The sequence below is a fragment of the Chlorocebus sabaeus genome, chromosome 9 (genome assembly GCF_047675955.1).
Source record: "Chlorocebus sabaeus isolate Y175 chromosome 9, mChlSab1.0.hap1, whole genome shotgun sequence".
In the NCBI taxonomy this organism is placed as follows: domain Eukaryota; kingdom Metazoa; phylum Chordata; class Mammalia; order Primates; family Cercopithecidae; genus Chlorocebus; species Chlorocebus sabaeus.
This window is the reverse complement of record NC_132912.1, coordinates 73,469,558-73,496,570: the sequence shown is the minus strand read 5'-3', so window position 1 is coordinate 73,496,570 and position 27,013 is coordinate 73,469,558. Positions and strand designations below refer to the sequence as shown.

General features: G+C 33.4%; 2 protein-coding genes across 4 annotated transcripts in view; one reads left to right on the top strand and one right to left on the bottom strand.

Moving 5' to 3' along the window:
- Positions 1-16,491, top strand: part of LRRTM3 (leucine rich repeat transmembrane neuronal 3) — a 185,302-nt gene extending 168,811 nt beyond the window's left edge. The window contains exon 3 of the mRNA XM_007963299.3: positions 1,783-16,491. Coding sequence (XP_007961490.1) covers positions 1,783-1,992 — 210 coding nt within the window. The 3' untranslated portion in view covers positions 1,993-16,491. The remainder of the gene's footprint in view (positions 1-1,782) is intronic.
- Positions 1-27,013, bottom strand: part of CTNNA3 (catenin alpha 3) — a 1,853,344-nt gene that overhangs the window by 1,172,315 nt on the left and 654,016 nt on the right. The window lies entirely within an intron of this gene.

Genomic DNA, 27,013 nt, shown 5'->3' with positions numbered 1-27,013 from the left:
TTGTTCTCTTTGATAACTCAAATCTATTCATGCTGCACATTTACTTTTACATAAAAACATATTTTAGTTGTCTGGGCTATTTCATCTGTGACACAAGATTCTTATTTATTTTAAATGGAAGTATCCTATTTTACTCTTAAGCATTTTCTTTAGGATTTTTCAGTCGGCTTGACCATTTTTAAAAGTGTATGATATCTTTCATTCTTGCATCAGATAACTTCATGTTTTAAATCTTTAAAATCCATATAAATAGGAAGAGTTACTCAGGAATTTCATTTAATGAACTGGATTATATTTCTCTCTCTAAGAACTAAGCTCCATATATTTGACATGCTGAAATATTCATATTATAAGCAAATAATCTTAAAAGAAGTGATTAGTTTTACTTTTTATTTTTTGATTACTTCTATTAAAGAGATAAAACATAATATTTGCTCCAGGAATTTTCACTGAAGCAGAAATAAATGTAAGTAGAACTGTAGGGATGGAAACAGAAGTGGCAAAGATGGTTCTAATGCATGGGGAGGAGGGGGGAAAATGTAAAGATGCAGTTAATATAAAAATAATACCTAGGCCTTCTATTTTTCTTAGCTTTGGGCTCTAATCTCAGCTGAGATCAGAAAGGAATTTAGTCTGATGTGCTCAAACAAATATACATTCTATCTGTTCACCAAACAAGAATGGCAGAAGTTTTTATCCTCCAGAGAATTAAACAGCATGAATTAGTAATTAGGATAGTAAACCAAGATCAAGACTGAGGGTTCCTGAAATCTGGCTACTTTTTAGGACAAGGTTTTATCTTATTGAAAAAGAAATGGGAAATATCTCTAGACTTTGACATCTGATTACATTTCAGGCTCTCCTTTGTCTGTAACATGTATGTTTCCCTTCTTCTCACCATGGTCATGCTTGCTTTTTCCCTCACCTTTAGAACTTGCTTTCTTTAATTGGCAAGGGAGTCCCTTCCTCATGGATACAAGTGGTTCCTTCAAACTAGCATCATCCTTTGATGCTTTTTAGACCCTCATAGGAACCATAGATTTTTCCTGGGAATTCTCTAAACTCATCTAAATTTTAGATACATGGACCAAACTACAGACATTAATATTTTAAGGAATTTTATGGTAAAATAAATATTAATAAGTTATGGGTAAGAATAGCCAGAATGACTTGTCTAGATAATTCTCTTCTGCAGTGGTTATCGAAACATAGTGTGTGGATTAATAGTCCAGCATCATAAAGGAACTTGTAAGAAATGCGGATTCCAGGACCTATCCCAGACCTACTGGATGAGAATCTTGGGTGGCAGGGGGTTGACTAATTAAAGAAGTGGGTGGTGATTTTCATGAATGCTAAAGTTTGAGAATCACTCTTGTTCTATTGTATCCTAACCAAATAATAGGATAATTAACACTAATAATAACAATAATAATAGTGTTTCTCAGTTCTAAAAACACAATTTTTTCCAGTTAGGGAAAGCAATTTTCTGGCTGTTCCAATAAATCTTTTATCATTTTCAGAACCATGTAGGCTACTATTTATCTGAATCTTCTAGTAAAGAATTAAGCAGTTTCATCCCAGGATTTAAAACTGTCACACTGATCTCACCATATGAGAATGGGGGGCATTAGCGGGATAATATGGGGACACCTGGGCCACAGGGCCACAGATATAACCGTGGAGGTTAGTCAGGTCAGCACTTCAGTCTCTAAATCTTTCCCCTAAAGTTGTCTATCTTTTCTCTGTCATGTAACTGACTTTTCTCATGTCATTTTTCCCCAGATACCTTTATCAATGAATGTGTCAACCTTTCTGGCATACGACCAGCCCACAATAAGTTACTGTGGGGTGCATCATGAACTTCTCTCCCATAAGTCCTTTGAAACGAATGCACAGGAAGATACGATGGAAACACACCTAGAGACTGAGCTGGACCTGAGCACAATCACAACAGCTGGCCGAATCAGTGACCATAAACAGCAGCTAGCTTAACTGAGATCACTGGTAGCCAGGAGTTGCTACCAAACTTTGTAACCTCAAGGACAAAATGAGGAAGATGTGTTCATTGTGGACTCTAAAAACAAAGCAAAACACAAAATCCCCTGTTCAAATAAACAAAAAATCCAAGATTGATTCATGAAATAAAGAAGACATGAATTGTTTTAAGTCTACACTTTGTAATTAGCTAAGTTGTGCAGTATTTTTCGACTTAAACAGAGTATGACCCTGAAAAATAAAAGAATCTTTTTTTCAAAACTCATCCTACCTACCTGTAAAAACTGTACAAAGCTAATGTATTTTTCATATTGTAAAGTTTCAATTGTAGAAACAACTGGTATGTACAGTACCATAATTTAATTACATTTTACTTTAAAAACTTTACACATTTCAGTTTCTAAAATTTTAAATTAACAAAAATTATTTCTTGTGTTATTCAGAGTTACTCAGTTTTGTAGGGACTGTTTTGTTACTGCTTTTGTGCCCAGAAACCTTGACTCTAAAATTCTGTGCTGTGCGAAACATGCACGATTTTTATTATGCTTACTGCGTAGAATTTTATCTACTTGTTCCAGAAATAATACATTAACCAAAAAGGATTTAATTGTTCAGACTTGTAAGAGGTTCTTCAATTACATAGACAGGTTTTTCTTAATGAAAAAAAAAAAAATCAAAGATTTTTTTAACAGTTCTCAGACTTAACTGTTGCCTTGAATTACAGCCTAGTTTCTAAGCAGTGAAATGTAATGATAAAGAGGGATATTTTAACATATTTCCGAATGAATGATTCATTATTTCATTCTTTTGAGTAACCATTGTTAAGGGTTAGGGGGAAGCATGGACAAAACATCACTGGAAACAAAGGCTGTAACCACAGCAACAGACTTTGTGATACAGTTAAAAGGTGCAGCTACCAGTGACAAATAAAAACTTTTGTTACATCTCATTATTTTCAGGCCAAGGTGGGAGTATAGTGCATAATAATTGTACAGTAGCAATTTTTCTCCTAATTAACCCATAGCCATTTGCCTAAAAGTAACCATCAGTCAGTGCAAAATGTGCCTGGTTCTTAAGACAACTTTTTATTTAGAACCATGAGACCAGTATTTTGGAAACATTTCAAAGGAAACATATGAATTTTTTTTTGCATTGTGCACTACATCATTTCTCTCCTGAGGAAGAATTTTAAACATGTACAGCTCATTCAATATTGATATGAGCCATGGTGCAGAACTTTATCACTCGAGTAGACTGTAAACATCCTTAGTATGTTCTAAATTGTTTATATTGCTATCCATAATGGGAATCACCTCCAAATTATCAAAGAAATAACTCAGAGTAATTTGACACCAGCCCAGATCACATATTGATTACACGATTGTATTATAAAGTTAACTCAAATCAAATTAAGAAAACCTGAGTTTTGAGAAGCTGAAATAATCAACTTGTTTGTGCTGTTTGCTTGACATAGGTTATTGTTTGAAAATATTGTTACTTTATCAATAGTAATCATGCATTCTTGTTTTTTTTTTTAAATGGAAATCTGCAAGTTTCAATTACTGTTGCACTAGAAGTGCTTTTATGTTGTCATTTTATATTCATGCCATCAAAAGTACATTGGCATATCAATCTAACAGGGGTCAATCAAAACAATGAAGAAAAGAATAACTGAAAATAACGTCAAACTTTTAAATTTTTATCTCTTCCAAAGAAATTATATCTACAAAATCTAGTTTTATGCAGGTTTGTCACAGCAAATTTAAAAGCAGCTTCAAGAAGAATGAACTCAAAAACTGTGGAGCAAATTTTTGTTGAAAATATATAAAGTCAGAAAGAAAAAAAGATGTAAATGTTGGAAGAAGCAAATTCTATTACTAATTCAAATGAAACTAAATGTCAAACACAGTACTTGTGTCAACTATTTAGCATCCCAGATTTTGTAACATATTTTGCATAAATTATTTGCTATTCAAAAATTTTTGTCATTTTAAATCTAATTTTAATCTTTATGTTTTCCATTTTCTAATTTCCTTGCAATGTATTATTCTTAGACTGTTCTTAATTTTCTACATTGAAATTTGGCTTTACGTCGTTAGCAAATTTATAAAGGGTTATAAAGCTATGATTTGTGAGTCTAAAATCAAATGCAAAATTTTATTTATTATGTAAACCAAAAAGTCATTTACAAGCTTTCTCATTAGAAGTTGTCCTTGCAAAGATAGAAAAGGAAGAATTAATTTGTGTAAACAAGCACAAATTAACATATTTGTTAATAAATAGGTTTATCTACTAATAAACCTATTTCTAGAAACATTGAAATTGATAATGATTTTTAGAAATGTAAAGTTTCCAAAGAGTCTTACAAGTGTACGCCCTTGATTTCCTGAAGGAAACCACTTTCTTTCTTAAATACTTTACGTTCATCTAAAGTGAAACACTATAAATAGAAGCAATCCTTGGAACCACAGCTCTGTGCAACCAAGGCCCTAAGCTACACCAAACAAGCCAGGAATTTTGAGACTTCTCATCTTTAAATTCAACCAAAAGGGTATTTAACAAGACAAAAATGCTGGATTATTATTATTATTTTTGCTTAATTTTTATTCTGCCATGTCCAGGTTAAGGGTGAGGGTGGTGACAATCTGATAGAAAGATTGTGTCTGGAATCTTTATCACATATTTCCAATTTATTTCAGTTTTTGTCTAAAACTTGCATTTCTAATCTACCTTTTCCAGCATTCGATAATCTTCCATTTCCTCCTTCTACCCCCCATTCCTATGTCTCCCTTCCTGTCTATTCCTCACCGATTTAAACAACTGAAATGTTTACTTATGCTTGGAGTTGAAAAATGGAGAGGTTGACTCAGCATGGTTACAATAACAACCAGCAGCTGCAGCAAACCATAAAGTTATGCAGTGTTTTGAAGTTTACACATCACATTTTACATAAATTATCTCATTTTGTCTTCATAACAACCCTATGAAGACACATTAATCTCAAAGAAGTTGAGCCCTCACCCCAAAACACAGGGCTAATAATTGGTGCAGCTGAATTATTCTCAAAATTTACAGGCTGTTAGTCTTTCCACTATACTAAAAGCTTTCTTTCTCTGATCAGAGCCAGAGAACTTCCAGAGATAATGGATAGAATGAAAGAAAAAAAAATACATATATATACACATGTATTTTTTTGACATGTTGTTTAGTAATCCCTACTTTAATTCCATTCTCCATCTGTAAAATATTAGCTAACTGAATTATTTCTGTGTTCTACTATGGGCTGTCACATTAAAACTCTGTTCAAAAAGTTTAACAAGTCACATATTTCTTAACATACAAGTTCGTTTGTAAATGTACAGAACAGATGCTCCCAAGATGTGGATGCATGTAGGCCCCAAGGTACAGACATAAAATCAAGGAAGCACAAGGAAAGAAACCCCAAGGAAAAACCTAAAGACCTTCTAAATTGAGACTGCATAAGTATAAAAGAGATCCATAGTACAGGGTTGAACACATGCTCAATACTTTGTCAACTGAACACATGTTCAATTCGGAGCTAACTGGGAAGACATATAAGATTCTTTTTCTTTTTTGCTTTTGGCAAGATTTCTTCTTAAACCATGAATTTTTTTTAACTTGTAATAATAGAGAACAACTTTCTCTATTCTCCTTATAAGAAAAATAAAATATAATTTATCCAAATTGATGTACAGAACCTAAAACATATGCTAACTTGCAAATAATATATTTTACTGATCAACTCATTTTTGTCAAGTCTCTATTTCTAGTCCCTCCTGAATGTTTTAGAAAACCATGAAACTATACAGATTTTTAATACAAATTACATTTTTACAAGGAAAGAAAACATTTCCAAATTTAACACTCAAGACTAATCACATAATCCTAATTTGAACTCAGATCTCTCTGACTCCATAGACTGCTTAGAAATAGTAAAATCTTTTTGCAAAAATATTTTCTAAAATAAAACTATTGTATATGAGAGTAAAAATATATTTGTTTTTGATTGTTCCTCACTGGAAGACAGATATCATCTCTCAAACTAAACATTCAAAATAAGAAACTGAATGCATGAAAACCAATACCTGATGTGAATTGTTGTTATTAAGCTGTATGAAAGAAATGCAGATGTTCTGGGTATATCAGAGCATGCAAAAGAAGAGGTTATGGGACTGGCAAGTATTTGGTCTCAGGAGAAAAGGTGAAAAATTTCCAGAATAGATATAGTAGCATCTTATATTGGCACAGCTCTTAAAAGTTTATAATGCTGGGTAATATAACAATCTCCTAATTCATCAAAAAGTCTCAAGGTGCAGATGAATTGGTCTTGCAATAAGGAAGAGCTTCCAACTCCTCCCATGACCTTCCCAATTTTCCCCAACTGTCCCTAAATAGGGAAGTGCCAAGTGCAAAGGACCCAGGAGCAATGCTTTCAAAATTCTGATTTGTCCCAAAGGTAGGGTACCTGGACAATCAACAATTGGGCTTCATTTTATCATCAATATTAATGGGAAAGAAACGTTTGAAAATTTAAAACCAAGCAAACACACACACACATCAAAGTGGTGGTGGGTCTTTTTTGAAGGTCTCTCATGACTTGTATTATAGTTTTATTGTGAGATGGGAGGCAACTTACATTTAATTTCTTTAGGGTAAAATTCACGTTTTAAAAGGTCCACTGTTGGTTTTTTTTATTCTATGAAGGACAGTGATCTTACAGCAGCAGAGTGCCTCAGCCATCTAGGACTTAGGCTACTATGTTTCTTCCTCCTAGCTCTCATTTATAAATTTGTGTTATATGATATTTGTCTTTCTGAAAAGGTGAGTGAAAATTTGTTTTGTGTAAATCAAATAATATTTCAAATGTATCAAGAGACCTTGTGATAAAGGAACCTTGAAATTGTTTTCTAATCTAAAATATTACCCACTAATTTATCTTTTTAAAATTGATTTTCATATGCCTTGCGTTATTATAATACAGCACACTTGTACTGCATGGTTTAAAGGTTCTACAAGACAGTCTTTGCCTCAGCCTACAGGAAATGGCAGTCTGACTCCAGGTTTTGAGTTGGTCGATATGAGCAGTTTCAGTCATTTCCACTTACTGACTTTATCTGGACTAATGTGGAAAATAGTAGTAAGACAACATGGATGGATAAAGTTGACAAATAATTTTATTTGTTTAAACTTTGCCACTTATTATATCCTTGAAGTTACTAGTAAGAGGTCAAGGTGACTCCAAATCCCTTGTGTCAATACTAGATTTACTGAATCAGAATCACTGGGATGGATCCCAAAATGTGCATTAAGACATGACTGAGGGGATACTAATGCATGCTAAGTTTTGAAAAATATTGCTCAAATGAATTTACTTTTCCCAAGTCATTCAATTGCTTTCTATTCTAATATAAAATTGTGAATTCTTGTGCTTTCCCATATCAATGTGAATCTAGTTTTCTAAGCCTGACTGAACATTTTTCTTGACTGAGGAAAGCATACCAAAAGACAACTATACATAAAATGCTCAGGTTGCTTCCTGACAGACTGTTGTTTATAGATTTTATTCCCCATTAACTCTTTCAAGAGGCATATCTGAAAACAGTCTTAAGGCAGCTGGGTTAGTTACTTGTTAGTTGTACCCATGAATATAACAACTGAAAAGCTGGATGTGGGGAGAGAGGCAGGAAGTAATTTATGATGTATCAGGCACTATGCCCTCCTTGTCTCATTTTTAAAGCATTTTAGCAAAGAAGTATAACCACTATTTTAAAGAAAGGAAAATAAGGCTCATAGTAATTAAATAACTTGCCAAGACTCACACAGTGGAGCTGGAGATTGAGATTTAGATTTGTTAGGCTCTAAGGATGTGCTCCTACCCTCCATAGCACATTTTCAAAAGTGAGAAGAGATTATAATCAATATAACGAGGCTTATACATTTTAATGGGGGAGTGTTGAACACAGCAGAAAAAGAATTTGCCTTTCTAGTTCCAAATAGAAAAATTATCTTACACTGTGTAGAGACTTCCTTCAATATCCTAAACCAGCAGCCTAATGGAAAAAAACACCCAATATTTTCTTTAAGTTTTATACATTGTTTCCTAAAAAGAGTAGACATTTGAAAAAAAAATTCTTCAAAACATAAATGCCCCTGAATATTGATGTCATATTTTTATTTCCAATCACCTTAGTTCTTTATAAATTTACAGCCAAAATATGATAAAGAAATGTCAATAATATAACCTTCAACTGGCCAAAAATAAAAGAGGGGAGGTTGCAAATTTTAGCCAAAACTATATGGATAAATGATCAATAAAGTCACCAACTGCAAATGACAAAGTGGAGAAAAACACCAATAATCTACAGTCACAAACTGTAACTGGCAATGATATGACTTGGGCTACAGAACATTTCCTGTGAATTATTTTAAATGGCAATACTCCTTATAGGAGTATTGTAACTTACACAGATGATATGGGATCTGGAAGCATACTACATCAAAGGAGGCTGAAAGACAACCTTTATAACAAGGCAGACTCTACGTGTCCTACTCAGAATGTAATATGTAGTTTGAATATAAAATAAATATCATTTCCTTGTTTCATTACTATGTGGAGATGGACAAATAAAATTATTTGTTGAAATTTATTTTTAAACTCACATCTTGAAAAACATCTTCCTCAGTCTCAGCTATTCACAAATGATTCTTGGTCTCTCGACTCCATTAGTGCCTCAGGAGCTTTTTATCAAACCTCTGAGTTATCTCTTCTATCTCTCCCCGAACTCCACAAGTGCAAGTAATCTCATTGGTTTAACTACATTAGCATTTTACTCCATCACAGGATCTGAACATGTAGCATCCATGAAAAACATACTTCCATAATACATACAGCATTCAAGAGCCAGTAAAGCACTCTCTAAGTCACGCCTCCTACTAAAAATGGTCACATCTATAACTGTGATAAAAATTAGGCTATAAGTTTAAAACAATAAATCCAGCAAAGAAAGAAATTCTAGCACCCTGGATCTAATATCATTGTGTCTTCTCATTCTGGCACCATTACCACCATACAGAAATGTTATCTGAAATATGTAGAATAATTCTGATTGTGGACAACAAAGATGCTCCTGTTATCTGGGTTGAAGATGTGGTGAAAGGCAACAAAGAAGACAAAAATTACACATACCAAGGTAAGTGAAGGGAATGTGATTTATTATTAAATAATCTGCAAGTAATTTTTAAAACTAAGACCCATTATTAAAATTTACAATAACATTTATGCCAACAAGTGCCATCATAAAGGCTAACATGGATATTGGGGATATAAGAGAAATGTGGTATTTGTGGTGGCAATACATTTTAGATAATAGATAGATACATAGATAGATAGATAGATAGATAGATAGATAGATGGAATTAATTCTACCAAAAGAGAGACTATTAAGAATAAAAATTAGTCCAAGAACTATTTCTATTATTTCTCTAGAGAGAAACTGAATAGATAGAGAAAAAGATTTAAACTAAATGCTACATGATCTTTCCAAGGTCAAATTTGAAATAGTCCGAAACTATAAACTCTGAATTGCTGCTTCAACCATATGAGTAATTACATTAATTCACATACACCTAGTCAAAATCTGATGTTGAGAAATGAATTGTAATTTTAAATGTACTCCATCTGTCCTTGCTGTTTTATATCAATGATATATTTGCTTTCAATTACAGATCCATAAATACAATGCCCTAAACAGTCTGATGAAAATGTGGTGAAAGATTGGTCACCGCTGTTTTTCTGTTCTATCATAAGGCAATTATCAGAGTGGAATGACCACCACAGTGGGGAGCTGGAAATATTATCTTTAAAGTCCTCTCTACAGGTCTTATTTTATATAAATTTATAAAATAAGAAAAGTATTGCCTTGAGGCAAAAGCCTGAAAGCCCACACCAGCTCCAGTCTGACTACACTTAACACCAGAGAGGTCTAGGGAAAGACTCTGAACATCTCTGAACTTACATGCTATCTGGAGAAAAGCTTGAGATCCTTGTGAGGTCAACATTTTTTTGCCTTTGGATGTGATGGAAACTTAAGTTCAGTGTATTGGACATCCTTCAAAACTCCCTGCCAGTTTCCTCTTTAACAAACTTCAAACCTGAGTTTCTTGAGACAACACTGGCTTTAACACACAACTATTTAACAATGAACCCTTGTTACACTTCATCATTTTGTGGAAGAATTACATAATTGGGGTTGTAGCCCTTATCAGCTTTTCCCTTGCCTTTGGATCAAGTTATGGGATAAAACATGTGAACTTGATATGGCACATTGGTACTACCACAGGTGGATTGGAAGAAGAGTTTCTAACATACAAACATTTTATGTAATATAAAACTGAAATGTAGTTTGGGGCCACTTCTTTTTAACTTAATAATCTGATACAATTTTCAGATAACTGCATGCTTTCCTGTCACTGATAATATAAATATTATTGTCTGTAATGAAAACATGGTTTTGTTGTCATATACTTTCGCTTTCTGAGGACAGAGTTCAGACAACTGATTGTGTTCTGTAATTACCACAAAGAATGACTATTTATTTTCAGAAAGAACGGCTTAGTGTCAAGCACTTTAAGACAACATAACAACTAACACTTACTGAATGTTTACTTTTCTAAGCATTTTATGTGTATTCATTCATTCAGTCAACATTAATATGACAAACAATAATAATCCTATGAAGTAGATACTATTGTTTTTCCCTGAGGAAGAAACTGATGCACAGACCAATTATATAACATATAGCTAGTAAATTGTGCAACAAGGATTCAAATCCAGTTGACTGATCTATTGAAAAACTGACCCCTCTAACTGCTCATTTAAGGACCACTCTATGGACCACAATGTTAAGTTCAAAATTCTACCTATTTAAGGCTATCACTGAGACTTTTTTTTTTTCAATATAATTGATGTGTTTATTACATACCTAATATATGCCCATTGGAAGGTAAGAAAATTTTAGAGATACACGAGTGTATGATACAGTCCCTGTCCCCAATGGACTTACAGTCTTAGCAAAGAGAAAAGACATCCATATTCAACAGAAATAAAATTCAAGAACTAAGTTTAATACCTGCAATTGTAAACAGCAGTTAGGAGAAGATAAAATCAAAGTTAATAAGGTTGTTGGGAATATCTCAAGGCAAAAGTGATAAATGACATAGAACTTAAAACTAGCAGTATTCAGATGGGCCAGACAAAGATGGGAGGGCAGTGAAGGGAGAATATTATATTTTTATTTACTGACATCTATTATTCCAATAGGATTTGTTAGATTCATGCTTCTCTGGAAGAAAAAGACCAGGCTCAATTTTTGTCCTGATTGCCTAAAAGTTCAGAGCCAAATTTTACTCTCGCCACAGTAAATCTCTTGACCTTTCTAGGCAGGCATAAATATTTCCCAAATTTTTCTGAACTCTGATTCTCTTTACATTTCTATTTTATCTTATTTGGGGTGGGGGAAAAGCATATTAATCCTTTGTTTAAAATGTTCTGTCAGTTTCAATAAAATGTTCATAAACCATTTTGAAGACTGATCCAGGAAATGGTATTAATTTCAAATAATTATGTGAATTAAATCAAACAACTTTTTAAAAGCTAGTAATTGTAACATCCTCCGTCAAACTACTGTTTGGCACAAATGAAAACACATCCGTTAGATTGATTGACTTTCTTTTTTTCAACCTTTTTAGTCTTTATGTCAGTACTGGTGAATATTAACCAGAATTTTATTTCAAAGAGTAAAAATAAAAATCATTTTTGATTGCTATATTTTACAAACAAACTACAGTAGAATATTATTAAAGACCATGATCAAAATCATTTAGTTGATAGTGAGACAGCCAGGTGTGAGGGGTCCCTGACAAAACTCCAACCAGTCTGCACACTGGGAATGTGCACTTGGGTGGACTCACACACAGGTTCTAGTCCATTTGCAGCAAGGAAGAGCCTGGCCCCTCCTCTTCCTGTGTGGAACCTGGGATTCAAGTGGCTAAGCAGGAAGTGCTCTAGCAGGGACTCTGGCCTTGCGGAGAGTCCCTGTTTCCCCCTTTTCTTTCTTTTCAACCAATAAAACGCTGTCTTACTCACCATTTAAATTGTCTGTGAACCTGAATTTTCGTGGCCGTGGGACAAGAGGCCTATCTTTGGCTGAAATAAGGAAAAGTCCTGCAACAATAGCAAACAGACCAGTACTAGAATGTACATTTACTTAGAATTATTTTTCACTAGAGTGAAGTATTTTTAGTTTATGAATGCACTGACATTTAGGAATATGCAGAAATATTTCTGCCTTAAAAGTACAAATAATTGTCAGTAAAGTTGTCATTTAAAAAATACAGTCAAATATATACATTTCTAATCTGAAACATGATGCATAAGAAGCTACTTTAGTTTTTTGAATTTTTCAAGTGGAGAAATATTCTCTTCATCAAACTCTGCTCATCACTTGGACTATTAATTTACGGTTATCTCTGTGTTTATTTGGGAGGTACAATTTTCATTCATGGGTATCTGTTCAATGTGTCTTGTCTTCTCTATATTTTACATTTAACATACATTTAATTTAATATAATGATATTTTGATATTTTTAATTCTAATCAATAAAATAAGCATTTATTCATTTGTATTACAGTATTCCAGTTACTGTGATGTGAGACACAGTGATCGATGCTTATAGTGAATAAATTATTGTGACTCAATGTGATATTTCTAAAAATGAAGTCTGTACATGATACTGTGAAATGATCGGGTTTACTGCAAATCAGAAAAGGCCTCACAGAGTAAATGCTATTTGAGAAACTTTAGGTTTGCCATTTATAAAACCCAGGTCTGTCCTACAGGCTCCACATCCAGCTCCTAACTAAAATTTAGAAGTCTTTAGATGTCTGTGGGTATTATCATCCAGAAAACTGGGACTCTAATAGTTTCTGAGTCTAGTATTCTCCCCATATAGCTACTCAGTTTTTTCTAATCTATATGTCAAATAAAATTTTGGAAAAATTACCCCTTCCCACAATCTTTTCAAATTAATCCTCAGATGAAAAGGATTTAATTTAGCTATTCCATGATAAATAAAAAATATGCAATTTTATTGAAAAAACTTAGAGTAATTAATAAATAAATGTAATGTACGGTCAGAAGTTTTCTGTTTTGTTTCATTTGTAAAATGTCCATTAAAATGCTACCTATGTGGGCTAAAAAGCCTATAAGACAATTCCAACTTCAGGAATATGTGAAAACATGTAGAAAGGGTATATTGTGTAATTTAAATTTTTATCATCTACAGGTTATGGCATAAGACTGATATGAAAATGAATGAGAATTAGGTTTCATGTAGACTCTTTTGTCTTTTGTTCTATTACTATAAAATGTTTCATTTAAAAGTAGGGAAAAATTAGTAAGATGGTGAATTTGCCTGATATACCAATAAGCACAGTTGTTTTGGAAGTTGCTTGGTACCATTGACTCTTTGTATCTTTAAATAAGTATTTCTTCCCTTAACAAACACTTCTCTTTATGAGAATACCATTACTCTCAAAGGATTCCAATGTTTATTTTGTGCTCATGGCACTTTTTTATTTAAATTTTCAAGAATGCACTTCGCATTAAGATGAACCAAAGTAGTATTAGTGAATTCAGCAACCAGTTTAAGACATAGTTCTTAATGAAGGCTGGGCATGGTGGCTCATGCCCGTAATCCCAGCACTTTGGGAGTCGGAGGCGGGCAGATCACGAGGTTAAGAGATCCCGACCATCCTGGCCAACATGGTGAAAACCTGTCTCTACTAAAAATACAAAAATTAGCTGGGCATGGTGGCGGGTGCCTATAGTCCCAGTTACTGGGGAGGCTGAGGCAGGAGAATGGCGTGAACCCAGGAGGCAGAGCTTGCAGTGAGCCGAGATTGCACCACTGCACTCCAGCCTGGGCGACAGAGTGAGACTCCATCTCAAAAAAAAAAAAGAAAAAGAAAGAAAGAAAATGAATATATTTTAATTTTAGAATTTCAGAACATATCAGTATTAACTCGAAGAAAGTCATGATGAATAACACTATTTTAATGAATGCCAAGGGAATTGTGCCTAATATTCTAAAATACTCTTGAGGATTATGAAGAGTGTGCAGTATGGCAAAGGCAGCCATGAGAATCCCCAATATATAAAATGTATACTATATACAAATAATTATTTCTCAAAAATATAAATTTTCACTCTAGATAGTTTTCTACAGGGTGGTACATGCTATGTGGTAGTAAATGAGCCTGTAAAACTGAACTCATTAGACCACAACTACTTCTATTAAATATCCAAAACATCCTCAATGTGAATGTTTTGAATTTATCTTTTATATGTGAAGAGTCTATAATTTGTTTGTGACTATAAATTAAATTATAACAAACTTTAGATTTTTTAAGTTTCACAGTTGTTCTGTATTCCAATTAAGAGGCTCAAAATCTAGTCTGGGAAACTCCACTTGGTTTAAAAAAAAAATCAATATGCTTTTTATTTCATGGGGCTCTGGGACTGTTAAGATTAGCGTGAAATACTGACATTTACACTCCTGAGTGGACTACAAGGGGAGCAGGATGGAATGATGATGGCAAGTAATTGGACAATTGGACAGTCTCCAGAAAGGCTTGAAAAATACTATTAAATCTCCATCTGCTGATTGAAAATTCCAGGTTCATAAGGTATAACAATAGCTGAAACACAAACCTTAGATGATCTCTACCTTTCTTTTCAGGTTTGTACCCCACCTACTTTGCAAGAACCTGTGACGATTTTTTCGTTAAAACATCTGCATAATTAAACATTTTAGGCTAATGATGACAAGACAACAGGCCATATTTTATTACTTTTGTTGAACTGCCCAGTGTATATCACATTTGCTATAATTACTCAAAAACTCCTGCCTTGAAAATATCTGTTATAATTTTTAAAAAAAGAAAATAAGGAAAAGGGAAGAAACAGACTAAAAATTAAATTAGGGTCTTACACTTATAATGAGATAGTTCTAAGGAGGGAAGACTTAACCTAAGTAAGTTTTCATTCCTTTGAATTAGTGGAATAAATACATCTTAAATTTCTCCATTCCATTAGGACAGATCACAGGCGAACTTGCTGAGGGAGTAAGTGAAGAACAGTTATAGTTTCAGGGTCCTAAATCAACCACAGGGAGAATAATATATTACTCTGCTTATTTTACCCTTCCTCTCGTCTTCACGTTTATGTCTTCTTCAGTATTTCCTTCTCAGTTTGAGTTTTATATAGCATATGACATACACATATGTGCCAACACAATGTGAGTGATAAGACTGGAAGAGGAAAAGCTTACATTAATTTATCTTGAAAAATGAAATGTCCAATTATACAATATTATAGAGTGCTAATAGCTCATCAAATAACATAAATAAGATTACATCTCACTCAGTGCCAGACCTGACAACCAAACCTAGATTCCAAAGTAAGTCTTTCTTTTTTTCAATAGATTGAATATACTAGAGGTTAAGAAAATTCACATAAGGCCTAAACTCCTCTTTTAAAAAATCCTTTGACATTTCTCATAAAAACAGCTCTTTGCCTGTGGCTCAATTTAGGACTTTCACAAATCCCTTGAATAATGAAGGTCTTGGTTTTAAATGACTGTTTATGTGTGGTATTATATGAAAGGTCCAGAAGCTTGTTAGGTACAATTGCTAAAAAATTAAAATATCTCAAGATTATTTTCATCAAACCAATATGTGTTAGAAAGTTATCTATTGGAGTATATTCCATATACTTAACATAATATTATTATAATAGATGACAAGATAAAAAGAAATCCTATACAGGATATTCCCATTTCTCTCCAGAGTCATGGTATCACAGACAACACACCAGTCTCCCCAGGATACCACTATAATTTAATACATGCAAAGTATCCATCTAATTTACCTGTCACTGATTAGGAAATTCCAATAGTAAGTTTCTCACCACAGCAAATCCTGAAGAACTAGCATTTAAGCTATTTCATTATGAAGTGAAAAAAATCATTTAGAAATAAAAGTACCAGTTAGTAACAAATTATGTACAAGTCACTCTAGCACAGTGTATTTCAATCACTTCAGTATTTTTAGCCTCCCAAAAAAAGTGTCAGAAATGAGGCATGAAAAGCTATTAAATGAATCATTCACATGTTGAATAGATGTTGCCATCAGTTTGTTCTCTCAATGGAAATAATGAACAACTGATTTATTTATAACTGGTCATGATGATAATACACCTTCATGTTCCACCCTTTTCAATATATTATGGTTATGTTATAACTGTCTTATTTTATACCTGATCTAAAATTATATGCTTCCATAAAAATGTCTTCTTTTCCAGGCTTTCCCTTAACTTTAATGTTCCTTTGGCTTGGGGTGTAATTAAAATGTTTTTACTGACTTGGTTCCCTTGTCTTTTTTTTTCCTTTCAATTTTCTGTCTTTTTGCCTGGTGGAATTTATCCATATCTTAAGTGTATGTAACTAGAGCCTGAAATATGAATTTTAAGTAGCTGCAGAATACATTTATATAATCACTCTAAAGTGAATCTTGTCAGCACTTATTTAGTCAAGTTTACCTTGTTTTCCTTCTGAGATAGAGGTAAGCAGAATGGATAAAGTAAGATAATAGAAGCTGATTTGTATTTCAGAGAAAAAAAAAAATCTTGGTCTTAAGAATCAAGGCAAGAAGACTTCATTTGTCTTTCTTTTTTTATTCTAAATTTCAGAGCAGAGAGGAATATTTGCCTTGAACATTCCAATTCTAACACTGTAATTAATTTTACAGGGTTACATTCAACAATTCGTATGTTTTGCTGCATAACACTCTGTATATGCACTGGATTCTGCCCTCAATCTGCACTACAGGTTTATATAGGAAAAAGCCTTCTGGGATTTTCTTCTATATTTAATCAAAATTATTTTTGAGAAATACATCCATCACATTATGGAATATCATTTAAAAAAAAAAAAACACGTGAGTAATGTACTTCAGAGCTAGGTCTGGAAAAAAGATTCCCTTGGGAAACGGTTATGCTTCATCCCCAGTGAATACTAGAGGTCTGTAACACATCCTATCCTCTACACCTTTGCTCAGAAACCCAAAACTGGGTTACATTCACTATCATGGTGACCATGTTAAAATTCCCATGGAGTGTCCCAGCTTTCTCCTTTGTAAATACTTTTTATATACTTTTTCTAATCCTATTTTGTTAATCCTACATCATATGTCTTTTATAATATGATCTCTGAAATTATTTATAGAGAAGTAAAAGGTAGAAATGAGGAAATAAACCAGAGATACTATTCTTTAAAAGAATTATTTTTATTCTTACTGAAATGGTGGCATTATCTCAACTTTAGGATGCTAATTTTTTTCTTCCTAGCATCATGCCCACATACCATTATCTCATCCTTGACTCATCTTTAAAATTTTAGTTCCTTTATTTGCAATTTACATATAAGATATGTGGAAAAACCCACAGATACACACTCACACAGCACGCTACTCTTCTCATGCTGCTGTTCAGACATAAAGAACACTAAGCAAAATAGGAGATACATTTCAAGACTTTCTCCACTAGTAGAAACATATTCTCAGGTGATCGATTAGAGTCCAACAAGGTTTATTTTCAAAAGAGTCAGCAAGGGTTAGAAATGAAGTTCTCAACAGTTTTTGTTTTTAAGAGAAAGGGCCTTATTCTGCCACCCAGGCTGGAGTACAGTGGTACGATCATAGCTTACTGGGCTGGGATTGGAGGGGCAGACAAGCAGTTCAGAAAAAGGGATTTACACGACCAGAGAAGGTGAAAGAATAAATGTATGGACATAACTATCATGGTTTATTATCTACAAGGTAGAATTTGGCTAACTTTGCTAATAAAACAAGGTACAAATCATTTAATGACAACCTATAGACTTTTAGCTTACATCTAGAAAATACTTAAAAAGAATTTTTCCAGCCTGAGCAACATAGTGAGACCCCCCATGTCTACAAAAAGGTTTTTTAACAATTAGCTGGGCAGGTGGTGCACACCTGTAGTCCAAGCTGCTCAGGAGGCTGAGGTGAGAGGATCACTGGAGCCCAGGAGTTTGAGGCTCCAGTGAGCTATGATCATACCATTACAGCTCAGTCTGGGTGACAGGAAGAGAACACACACACACAAAAATGTCAAGAAAGATATTAGAAGCAAGAAAAGAAAAAAAAATGTATATCAAAATATTAAATTCTGTTCCCAATTATTATATAATTCCTATGTCCCAACTTTCTTTGAAAATTAAAGACTGAATTTGTACCAATGTACTTCTTATATATCTATAATCAGTATATTTAATAAGTTAAAAGTTTGGAATATAAGGCCTCTACATTTACATTTTTAAAATATTCCTAGACGAGGTTCTGGATTATATTTCAATTCTGTTCAAAGAGCAAAATGGAGATGTAAAAACAGAGATGTCTCCTTAATAGAGAAATTAATTTACAAATCTAAGCAATATAAAAATATGAGTAAAAATCTAATTTAATTGATTTATTAATATTAAAGCTAGTCCATACAAAATGTATTTATTCTGGAGTCTCTGTAGATTTTTTCATTGTTTTTCCTGCTGCCATCAACTTTTGTTATACTACAAATATGGATGTAACTGTACCTACATAACTACCAGCACACACCTAAAATTAAATAAGAAATTTTAATCAGTAGTTCTTAATTTTTATCTAATCCTAAGTACTTAAAGATATAAAACACTATTAATAAATCACCGTGGTGACGGTTCTCAAAGGTGTGTCTGTGTGTGTGTGTGTGCGTGTGTGTGTGTGTGTGTGTGTGTAGCATGTGGGGAAGGTGTCCTGGAAAGGATACAACCTTCTGTGATTTTCCTCTGCTAAGAAGCAGCCCTAAAGGGTATAATTCAATTACCTCTTTTCTTAAAAATCTCAGATCTTGGCTTGGGTCTGAAGCATGAGTCATGTAGAGTCTAATGCAGCTTTGGGTCAACCCTGATTAAGAAGACCCCAGGAAGAGTGTGGGAAAATTTAAATTTGAATACCCCAGAAATGGGATTATGTATCTAAGAATCCTATCCAGCCTGTCTTATCGTATGCCATTTGTGTCAGCTCAGAACCTCCACAGTTCTTTCACAAGCTCAGACCATATTTCTTGGAGGCACTTTGGTCCCTACACACCACAGATTCCATCTCTGGGCCAATATTTGACTAACTTCAAGATTATGTCAACACTAACTGTCTATGCCTCATGCAAAAGCCTCATAGAAGCAATTAATCTAACAACAGTGCAAACAAGACGACTATAATCACCCAGGTGATCATGAAAAGGACCATGAGGGAAATAAAAATGAGATAGATTCTGGAAGCATGCTGTAGACGTTATGTTTTTCAGTAACAGATTTACAACAACACTTTTAAAGAATTTTATGATAGGAAATGGTTAAGAGGGTGGGGAGAGGAGGGCAAAAGTTGGGTCTTCAGAACCTAGAAGCAGAAAGGGGCTCTCTTTTAGGTCAGAGTTGCTCTTTAGTTGTTTTGTAATAACGTTTCGTCTGACACTTCCTAGGCCAAATGTTTAAACAGACACCTCTAAAGAAGTTTAACAATTTGATCCTCTCTGCTTGGTCATTTACATTATTTCTTTAACTTACATTTTAGCTCACTATTCCTATGCTTCATAGGTATTTGACAAAAAAATTTAAAGAGTTATTTTTTCTTTGTTTTTTTTCTTTTTCTTTAGCATGTTAAAGAATAATGAGCCAGATCCAACTAGATGAGTCAACTATTCCCCAGGCATAATTCCTGGGGTCATATCAACTGCATTTGTGACAGTGGTATAATAATTTACTATAAATGTCTTAAATTACAGCATTTGAACATGTGCCAGGAAATAATACTTTTCCCCAAAGCAGATGATTCATAAACCTGAAATACATAATGCATCTCAAAGGTATTTACAATTCTAAGGACTGACTTATTCAAATGATAGAATGTTGACCATTTGATTTGAGTGGTGACCTTCCAAAAGCAATGAATAGCATTTCAATGATTTTGAAATGTGACTATCAAAAATCACTCATAGGTGGGAACTGAAAAATGAGATCACTTGGACTCGGGAAGGGGAACATCACACACCAGGGCCTATTATGGGGAGGGGGGAGGGGGGAGGGATTGCATTGGAGTTATACCTGATGTAAATGATGAGTTGATGGGTGCTGACGAGTTGATGGGTGCAGCACACCAACATGGCACAAGTATAAATATATAACAAACCTGCACGTTATGCACATGTACCCTAGAACTTAAAGTATTAAAAAAAAAGATAAAAAATAAAAATAAATAAATAAATAAAGTAAAATAAATATATAAAATAGGTAAATACAGAAGCTGCTCTAATAATGCCTCCCTTGGGAGGTAGGGAGCCTGGGAACCAACTTCAATAAGAATCTTGGCTTCTCTGCCCTTAGTTTTTATAGAAGGGCACTTCTCATATGTAGAATTTTGCCTATACTCTCCAAAATAGCTCAGGTATCTATGAGGAAATTTGGTTGAATTTGAGAGTTTGAGAGCAAGTGATATTAGATAAAGTTTATATAAAGGTAACAGTCTACATCATAGAACAATTCAGTTTATTTAGAACAGCCAGTTCAAATAAATCTAAGGATCGTAGCACCTAACCATCTGGAAGTCAGTTTTGAAAAAAGAAATAATATATACTATATAAAATATGCTTTATGATTTTGTTTATGTGATGTATATAGATCTATGAGATAAGTAAAATAAGAACTAAAAATTCTATAGCCATTACTTAATATGTGTATACACACACGTATATGCATATATATGTATATATTGTTTAGTCTACTAAACAGTGTGCTTCTAGATTTATTCATGCATTCAATAATATTTATTGAGAACTTACTATGTTCAAGACACTATTAGAGATTTTAAAAATAAATTAGATATAGCTGATGGTCTAAAAGAGGCTTAAATGTGATTCATCTCAAAATTATCAGAATAAATAAGACCAAAAATTTTTATTACTGGTAGTAAGAAACAAAGATGATGAAAATCTGAGCCAGGCTGCTGTGAGTTGAACAATAGAGAAAAAGAGCCCTGGACCTGATCAGTTTGACCTTCATCAATGTCAGCTCACTTCTTTGGGATTCTGCTTCTTTGTCTGAAAAATAAGGGAAATTTAACCATGTGATCTTCAGAGTCCCTTCTGGCTCCAATATTTAAAAAAAAAAAAAAAAAAAAAAAAAAAAAAAAAAAAAAAACTGTACTCCATAAGTATGATTTAAACCAGAAGGTTCAAACCTCATTCTTCACTTGCGATAGCTTCACTGATGAATAGCAATGTCGGCCAACATTCCATCTCCTTTTCCCTTTCCTGCTCCAGTTTGATGGAGGTACCAGCTAGCAATAAAATAGCATTGAGGAGCTGGGACTCACAAAAAGAATTGTATCCAAAACCACAATACTGTGACTATGGAATTATTGTTTCTTCATCCTAACATATTAAAAATAGCTGATGAAGAAAAACAATGAAAAGAAGACTGTAAACAAGTCGAATTTCAGAAAATAGCTGGGAGAAAAGTATACAAATATTTTGTTTGAACTTTTTAAAAAAGTGAACATATAACTATTTCATTCAGAGTTTTTTAAATGTGCAAATTCAATTATAAAGCCATGGTGATCATGAGATTAAAGGTAAAGTTTTATTATTAATTTGAAATGTCTTGGTTTGAACAAAGTTTGGTAGTAAAAGCAAGGTTAAATGAAATATCATGAAGCTGTGCAATTAGGTTAATAATGAGGTGCCTCAGGGATCAGTGCTAGCACAGGTGTTCAATATATTTATTAATGACTTAGAAGAGTTCTGAATAATATGGAAGCACATTTGGATGACTTCATAGATATTTATAGTAATCAAACGGGTAAATGACTGCTTTTCATGACCGATTCAAGAGCAATTATTTAACACATTACAGCAAATAATCAACAAGAGCAAATTAATGTGAAGTGGGTGGAATTACCTAAGTTTTCTTAGTATGCTAATAGCTAACTGAAATAGTTATTGCCTTTCAGGCAACAGTGGGCACATCTAAGACATCTGTCCAGTAAACAGCACTTTAGGAAAAAAAGCATACTCAGTAAAGGTTGGAGTAAAGAATAATGCAAAAGAATTATCTAAATCAATAACTTCGCTGAAAATTTCTACACACCAGAGATTTGCTCTATTGAATGGCACTGGTGGGGAAGAGTGAGGCTTCCCAAACCACATGCTAGGATTATCTGGTGTCTTAGCTGGTGATTTTCTAAACAGTTTTCCATTATCATCCATTTGTCTCCAATATCCATTCACTGGCATTCCCAGATGCCTCTCAGGCAGAAATAAAACTTACAAGGACATGCCCTTCTCACTTCTGCTTTGCTCTGTTCTAAAGGATTTCATTGATATTAACTTCTATGTTGAAGATCTCAAAGCTTGAGAAAAATTAAAAGTCATCCCTTTTCACAAGAAAGATGGCATAACACTATTTAATAATAGCATGAACTGTATTATAGCCTCCCCTTATCCCAAAGTTAATTATTGTACATAGAAAGAACACTTAAATGTAGCATCATTTCAGTTATAATTCATTCATTCCAAAATATTTTCTGAGTGCATATTTTATCTAAAGCATAGTAGTAATATAATAAAAATGATATTAATAAAAATATTTGGAGCCTGCCCTATAAAAGAGCTTAGAAAGCCATGTCTCCCCTCTCATGAACTAAGAATTTCTCAGTCCTAGTCCATATAAACTACACACAAATGGCATCAATTATACATAATTTGAAATATATGAAAATTAATAAGAATCAGAACTGTTTATGTAGAAATATATAATAAAAATGTTAACTAAAGCATCATTTTCTGCTGCCATTTATCTTTTTGTACCAGAGAAAATATTAAGACCCATGATGTAAACTTTCTCATAGGAAATAGAACTTAGATACTTCTCCAGATTTTAGAGAAAAATACGATTTCTTGACTGTTTGGGACTAAGAAAGTAGGCCAATATAACTAGAGTAAAGCGAAATACTCATGAAAACATCAATTTGTTTTCATATTTGCTCTACAAAATAACCAACCAGCAAATCCACTGACAGTATGAAGATATGTGTGAAGTAATGAAAGTGAGAATTTTTTTTTTTTTGGAAGATTTGGTAAAGCATCTCTACTCTCTATTTATGTCCACCTGCAAATTTCAGATGTAAACATCTAGAGTAATACACCCATGATCACATAAGAATTCACAGATTTTCAGAATCTTAGTGTTAAAAGGAAACTTAGACTTTAACCATTGTTTGAGCTATACATTTTCTCTACCATTGGACATACTACTACTGGAGATGAAAAAACATACACACACAAAAACTCATTAATTAAAGCCAAAGACTTGCAGTGAAAAGCAAACTTTGGGCAATTAAGTAAACAATGAACCTCTTTAGAACCTCAAACATACTTACTAATGAGATTTACTAGAAAGTCTGGAATTATCTATTTTAAAAATATAATTACAATTTGGAGAATAATTCACTTATCAGAGGTGTGACAATTCTGTTAATTTTTCTTTGTAAATCTTTTAATATCTATGGGTTATTGTGCAGTGTGATTTAAATATAATTTTAGCAAGGGAAAACAAGTAGTGAATGAGAATTCATTAACAGGTGGTCAAATGCAAATAGTCTATCAATCATGCTGGTATTTTTAAACATCAGCAAATTTAATTCCATCTCAGGGAGAGTAAACTCATACTCTGAGGTATGTGACACATCATATTTATTTTTAAAGGACATTTCAGAGTGTTCCTTGATTATGAAATACTGCAAGTATTTCCTGCCTTAGGTTTCCTAGGTAGACAAAAAGGCAGGCAGAATCCACCACTGCAAATCAGGGCATTCTAAAATAACCAAATAGTGTTTATAAAATGAGAACATTTCCATATCTTAGCTCTAGATAAAGAGATTTGTCATCATAAAACCAAAAAATCTGAATCAGACCTAAAACTATAAAATAGCACACAAGAGGAATGCAGAGTTTTGTGCTGTATTACAAAAAGAAGTCAGATGTGCTTTTTTGCTCAAAATTGAGTCTATAATGATTAAATAAATTTAATCAGCTTTTACTGAATTCCAGTTTTTAAATGTCAGGCAATTACTATGAAATGACTTTTTCTACTTGCATAATCCATTGTGTATTATATTTCTACCCTGAATCAAGTGAATGACTTGTTAGTTTGATCAAAAATTTTTGTCACTCTATAATACAAGGGAAAGCAACCATCTTATCCAAACTACATGGCATTAGACTCTATAAGCCTCCTTTGGTGAAGCAAGATACATATATTGATTTTATTATACACATTGACTCTTCAAGGTCAAATAGCAAGTTAAAGGGAGAAAAAGTATTCTGAATGACTGTTAATGCTCTTCTATATCATGGTTTCAAAATCTTAAAATACTTTGCATTTCACAAGAAGTTATGTGGCATTTGAAAACTCCCTGAAATGAAAAGAAACTTCTGATCCCCAAATGGTGTAGTCAAGAAAATTGAGCACTATCCAGAAAATAAAAGTCTCAATATTTCTGTGCACCGTCCTGCATGACAAGGAGAGTTACAAAAGAGAAAAGCCAACAAAAACATCTCACCTACTCTATATATCTTGTTTATTGCTCATTTTCTTGATGAATATTATAGGAACATACAGACTGATGAGATTCCTTTATGGTACAAAGAAAAGTCATCCTGTTTTGTAATGCATAAGTCTTTCCTAAACACAGAGACTGCATTTTAGTTGTTATTCTACTACATGGAGAAAGAACTGATGTTGGTGAAGGTGAGTTGCAATATTGTACCATTAAGGTATGAATAAAGCATGCCTGTTGCTGGTAGTTATCCCTTCTCAGGTTTCAGACAGGAACTGGGATTTTAAATATTTCAGAAATAATTTCTTTTATATCTATATTGTCATTGTATCTCTTTCAATTTTACTATACCGATGATATTCACTGAGCAAGATTCCAGAACCCTTATAAAAGCATTCCCTTGAATAATACCTTAAATCTTCCTCTGTTCTAAATTTTTAAACTAATAATAGTTGATCTGAACTCTCCTAACTGGTCAGTTCTGTCATAAAGTTACATAGAAACCATCTTCCATATTGCATATTATTTCTGACCAACCGATGGATGAAATTTTGGCTATTCTTGTTAACAGTGTCTCAGTGTAAGCATTGTTGTAGTTATCAGCTTTATAAAAAGTGTATGGAAATGACAGAAGCTTTGGGCATGTGCTCACTGGTAGACACCAGAATAAATCATGAACAAAAACAATTTGATAGAGCATCAAGGCAGTCAAACTGTAAATGGTAATGGCAGATTACCCAGTGCATGGGTGAGGCAATGGAATCCAAAGAGATGGTTAGCCTCTATATACCTCCTCCATAGACCATGAAATCTGAAACTCCGACCATGAAATCTGAAACTCCGAGCCATTAGATTAATTCCTCTAAGATAATGGCTGTAAGATAACTATTTTAGTTGAAAGTATCATGTTTGGAACACATTATTGAGTAGTATAGGATAACTTTCAGTGCCCTGCGGTGCTGGTCACAGTATATGTAAGTTCCAAAAATGCATTCACAACCTCAAGTGTTCAGAGGGTCAAGCAAGTACTGGGCATGATAAAATAAACAGGCAAGTGCTAATGTCAATTGACCAGCAGCCTCAGTGTCTACAAAACAATAGAGAGCAGTGCAAACTGAGGTAAGCCCTTCTCCCATCTAAAAGGGACAACTACCACTGATCTCCTGAGAACTGCTGCTAAACAGGGATATAGGTCCATATCTTCCAGGTTTTCTAGTGAGGTAAAAAATCTGAATTTTTATATGAAATCTCTAATTTACAAATGTTAGAAACTAATTCAATTGGGTGGCATGCTGTTAGCCAACATTATTCTGAGAAAAAAAAAAAAAAAAAGCTGAGGGCCAGATTTGGCCAACTTGTTGGCAATTTCCTAGAATGCCAGTCTAGAATGTGAAGAAGGGAGATTCAGTTGGGATGAGGATGAGTTCTAGACTGTCAATTAAGAGACCACATAAGGGCTATAGATAGCCTCTTTCCTAAGGGAAAGGATATGCAAGCAGACTCTACATATGAAAACCTAAATGCAGTAAGCCACTTGTTATGAATAGTATATATACCCTTTTAAGAAAATGTACATTATTCTTTTTTTAAAAAAAGGTCTTTTTAATTATTTTATTTTTTAACTTTTCTTTACCCTTTATCCAAAAACTATTGACAATAATATAACAAAGTCTTCAATAGGATAAAAGTAAAAATAAATTATGAAAGACCTAGAAGAAATGATGATGTTAGTAATAGTAACCTAAGGTACACCAAATGCATGCTGAATACAGTCAAAAGAACAAAAATCTCATTAGCCATTAATTTATAAAATGGATTATTATCTGCATGGGGCTGGGGAAGATGTGTCCATTTGCAAACTTTATTTTCTTTTTTAAAACATACAGTTCGGTCTTTGGTGTAGATGAATCTAACTTGTTCATAACTAATACAGTAACAAATGCTGCATATCAAAATAAAGGAGCATTATTACTTATTTTGACTCTCTAGATTATCTGTTTCCAGATTTAAAAAGTGTTAAGGGATGTCTTTGAGAATCAAAATAGAGGGCAGAACAGATCCCTTCCTACTTAGGACTTTAACACTCCCTTGCCTGAAAGGGAAAGATTTTTCAATAATAAGAAAAGGCAATGTGAGTTACAGGAGCATCGGTCTGATGAGGCCATATACAGGATATATTACATCAATATTCCCACCTAATGTGTCAGAATTATA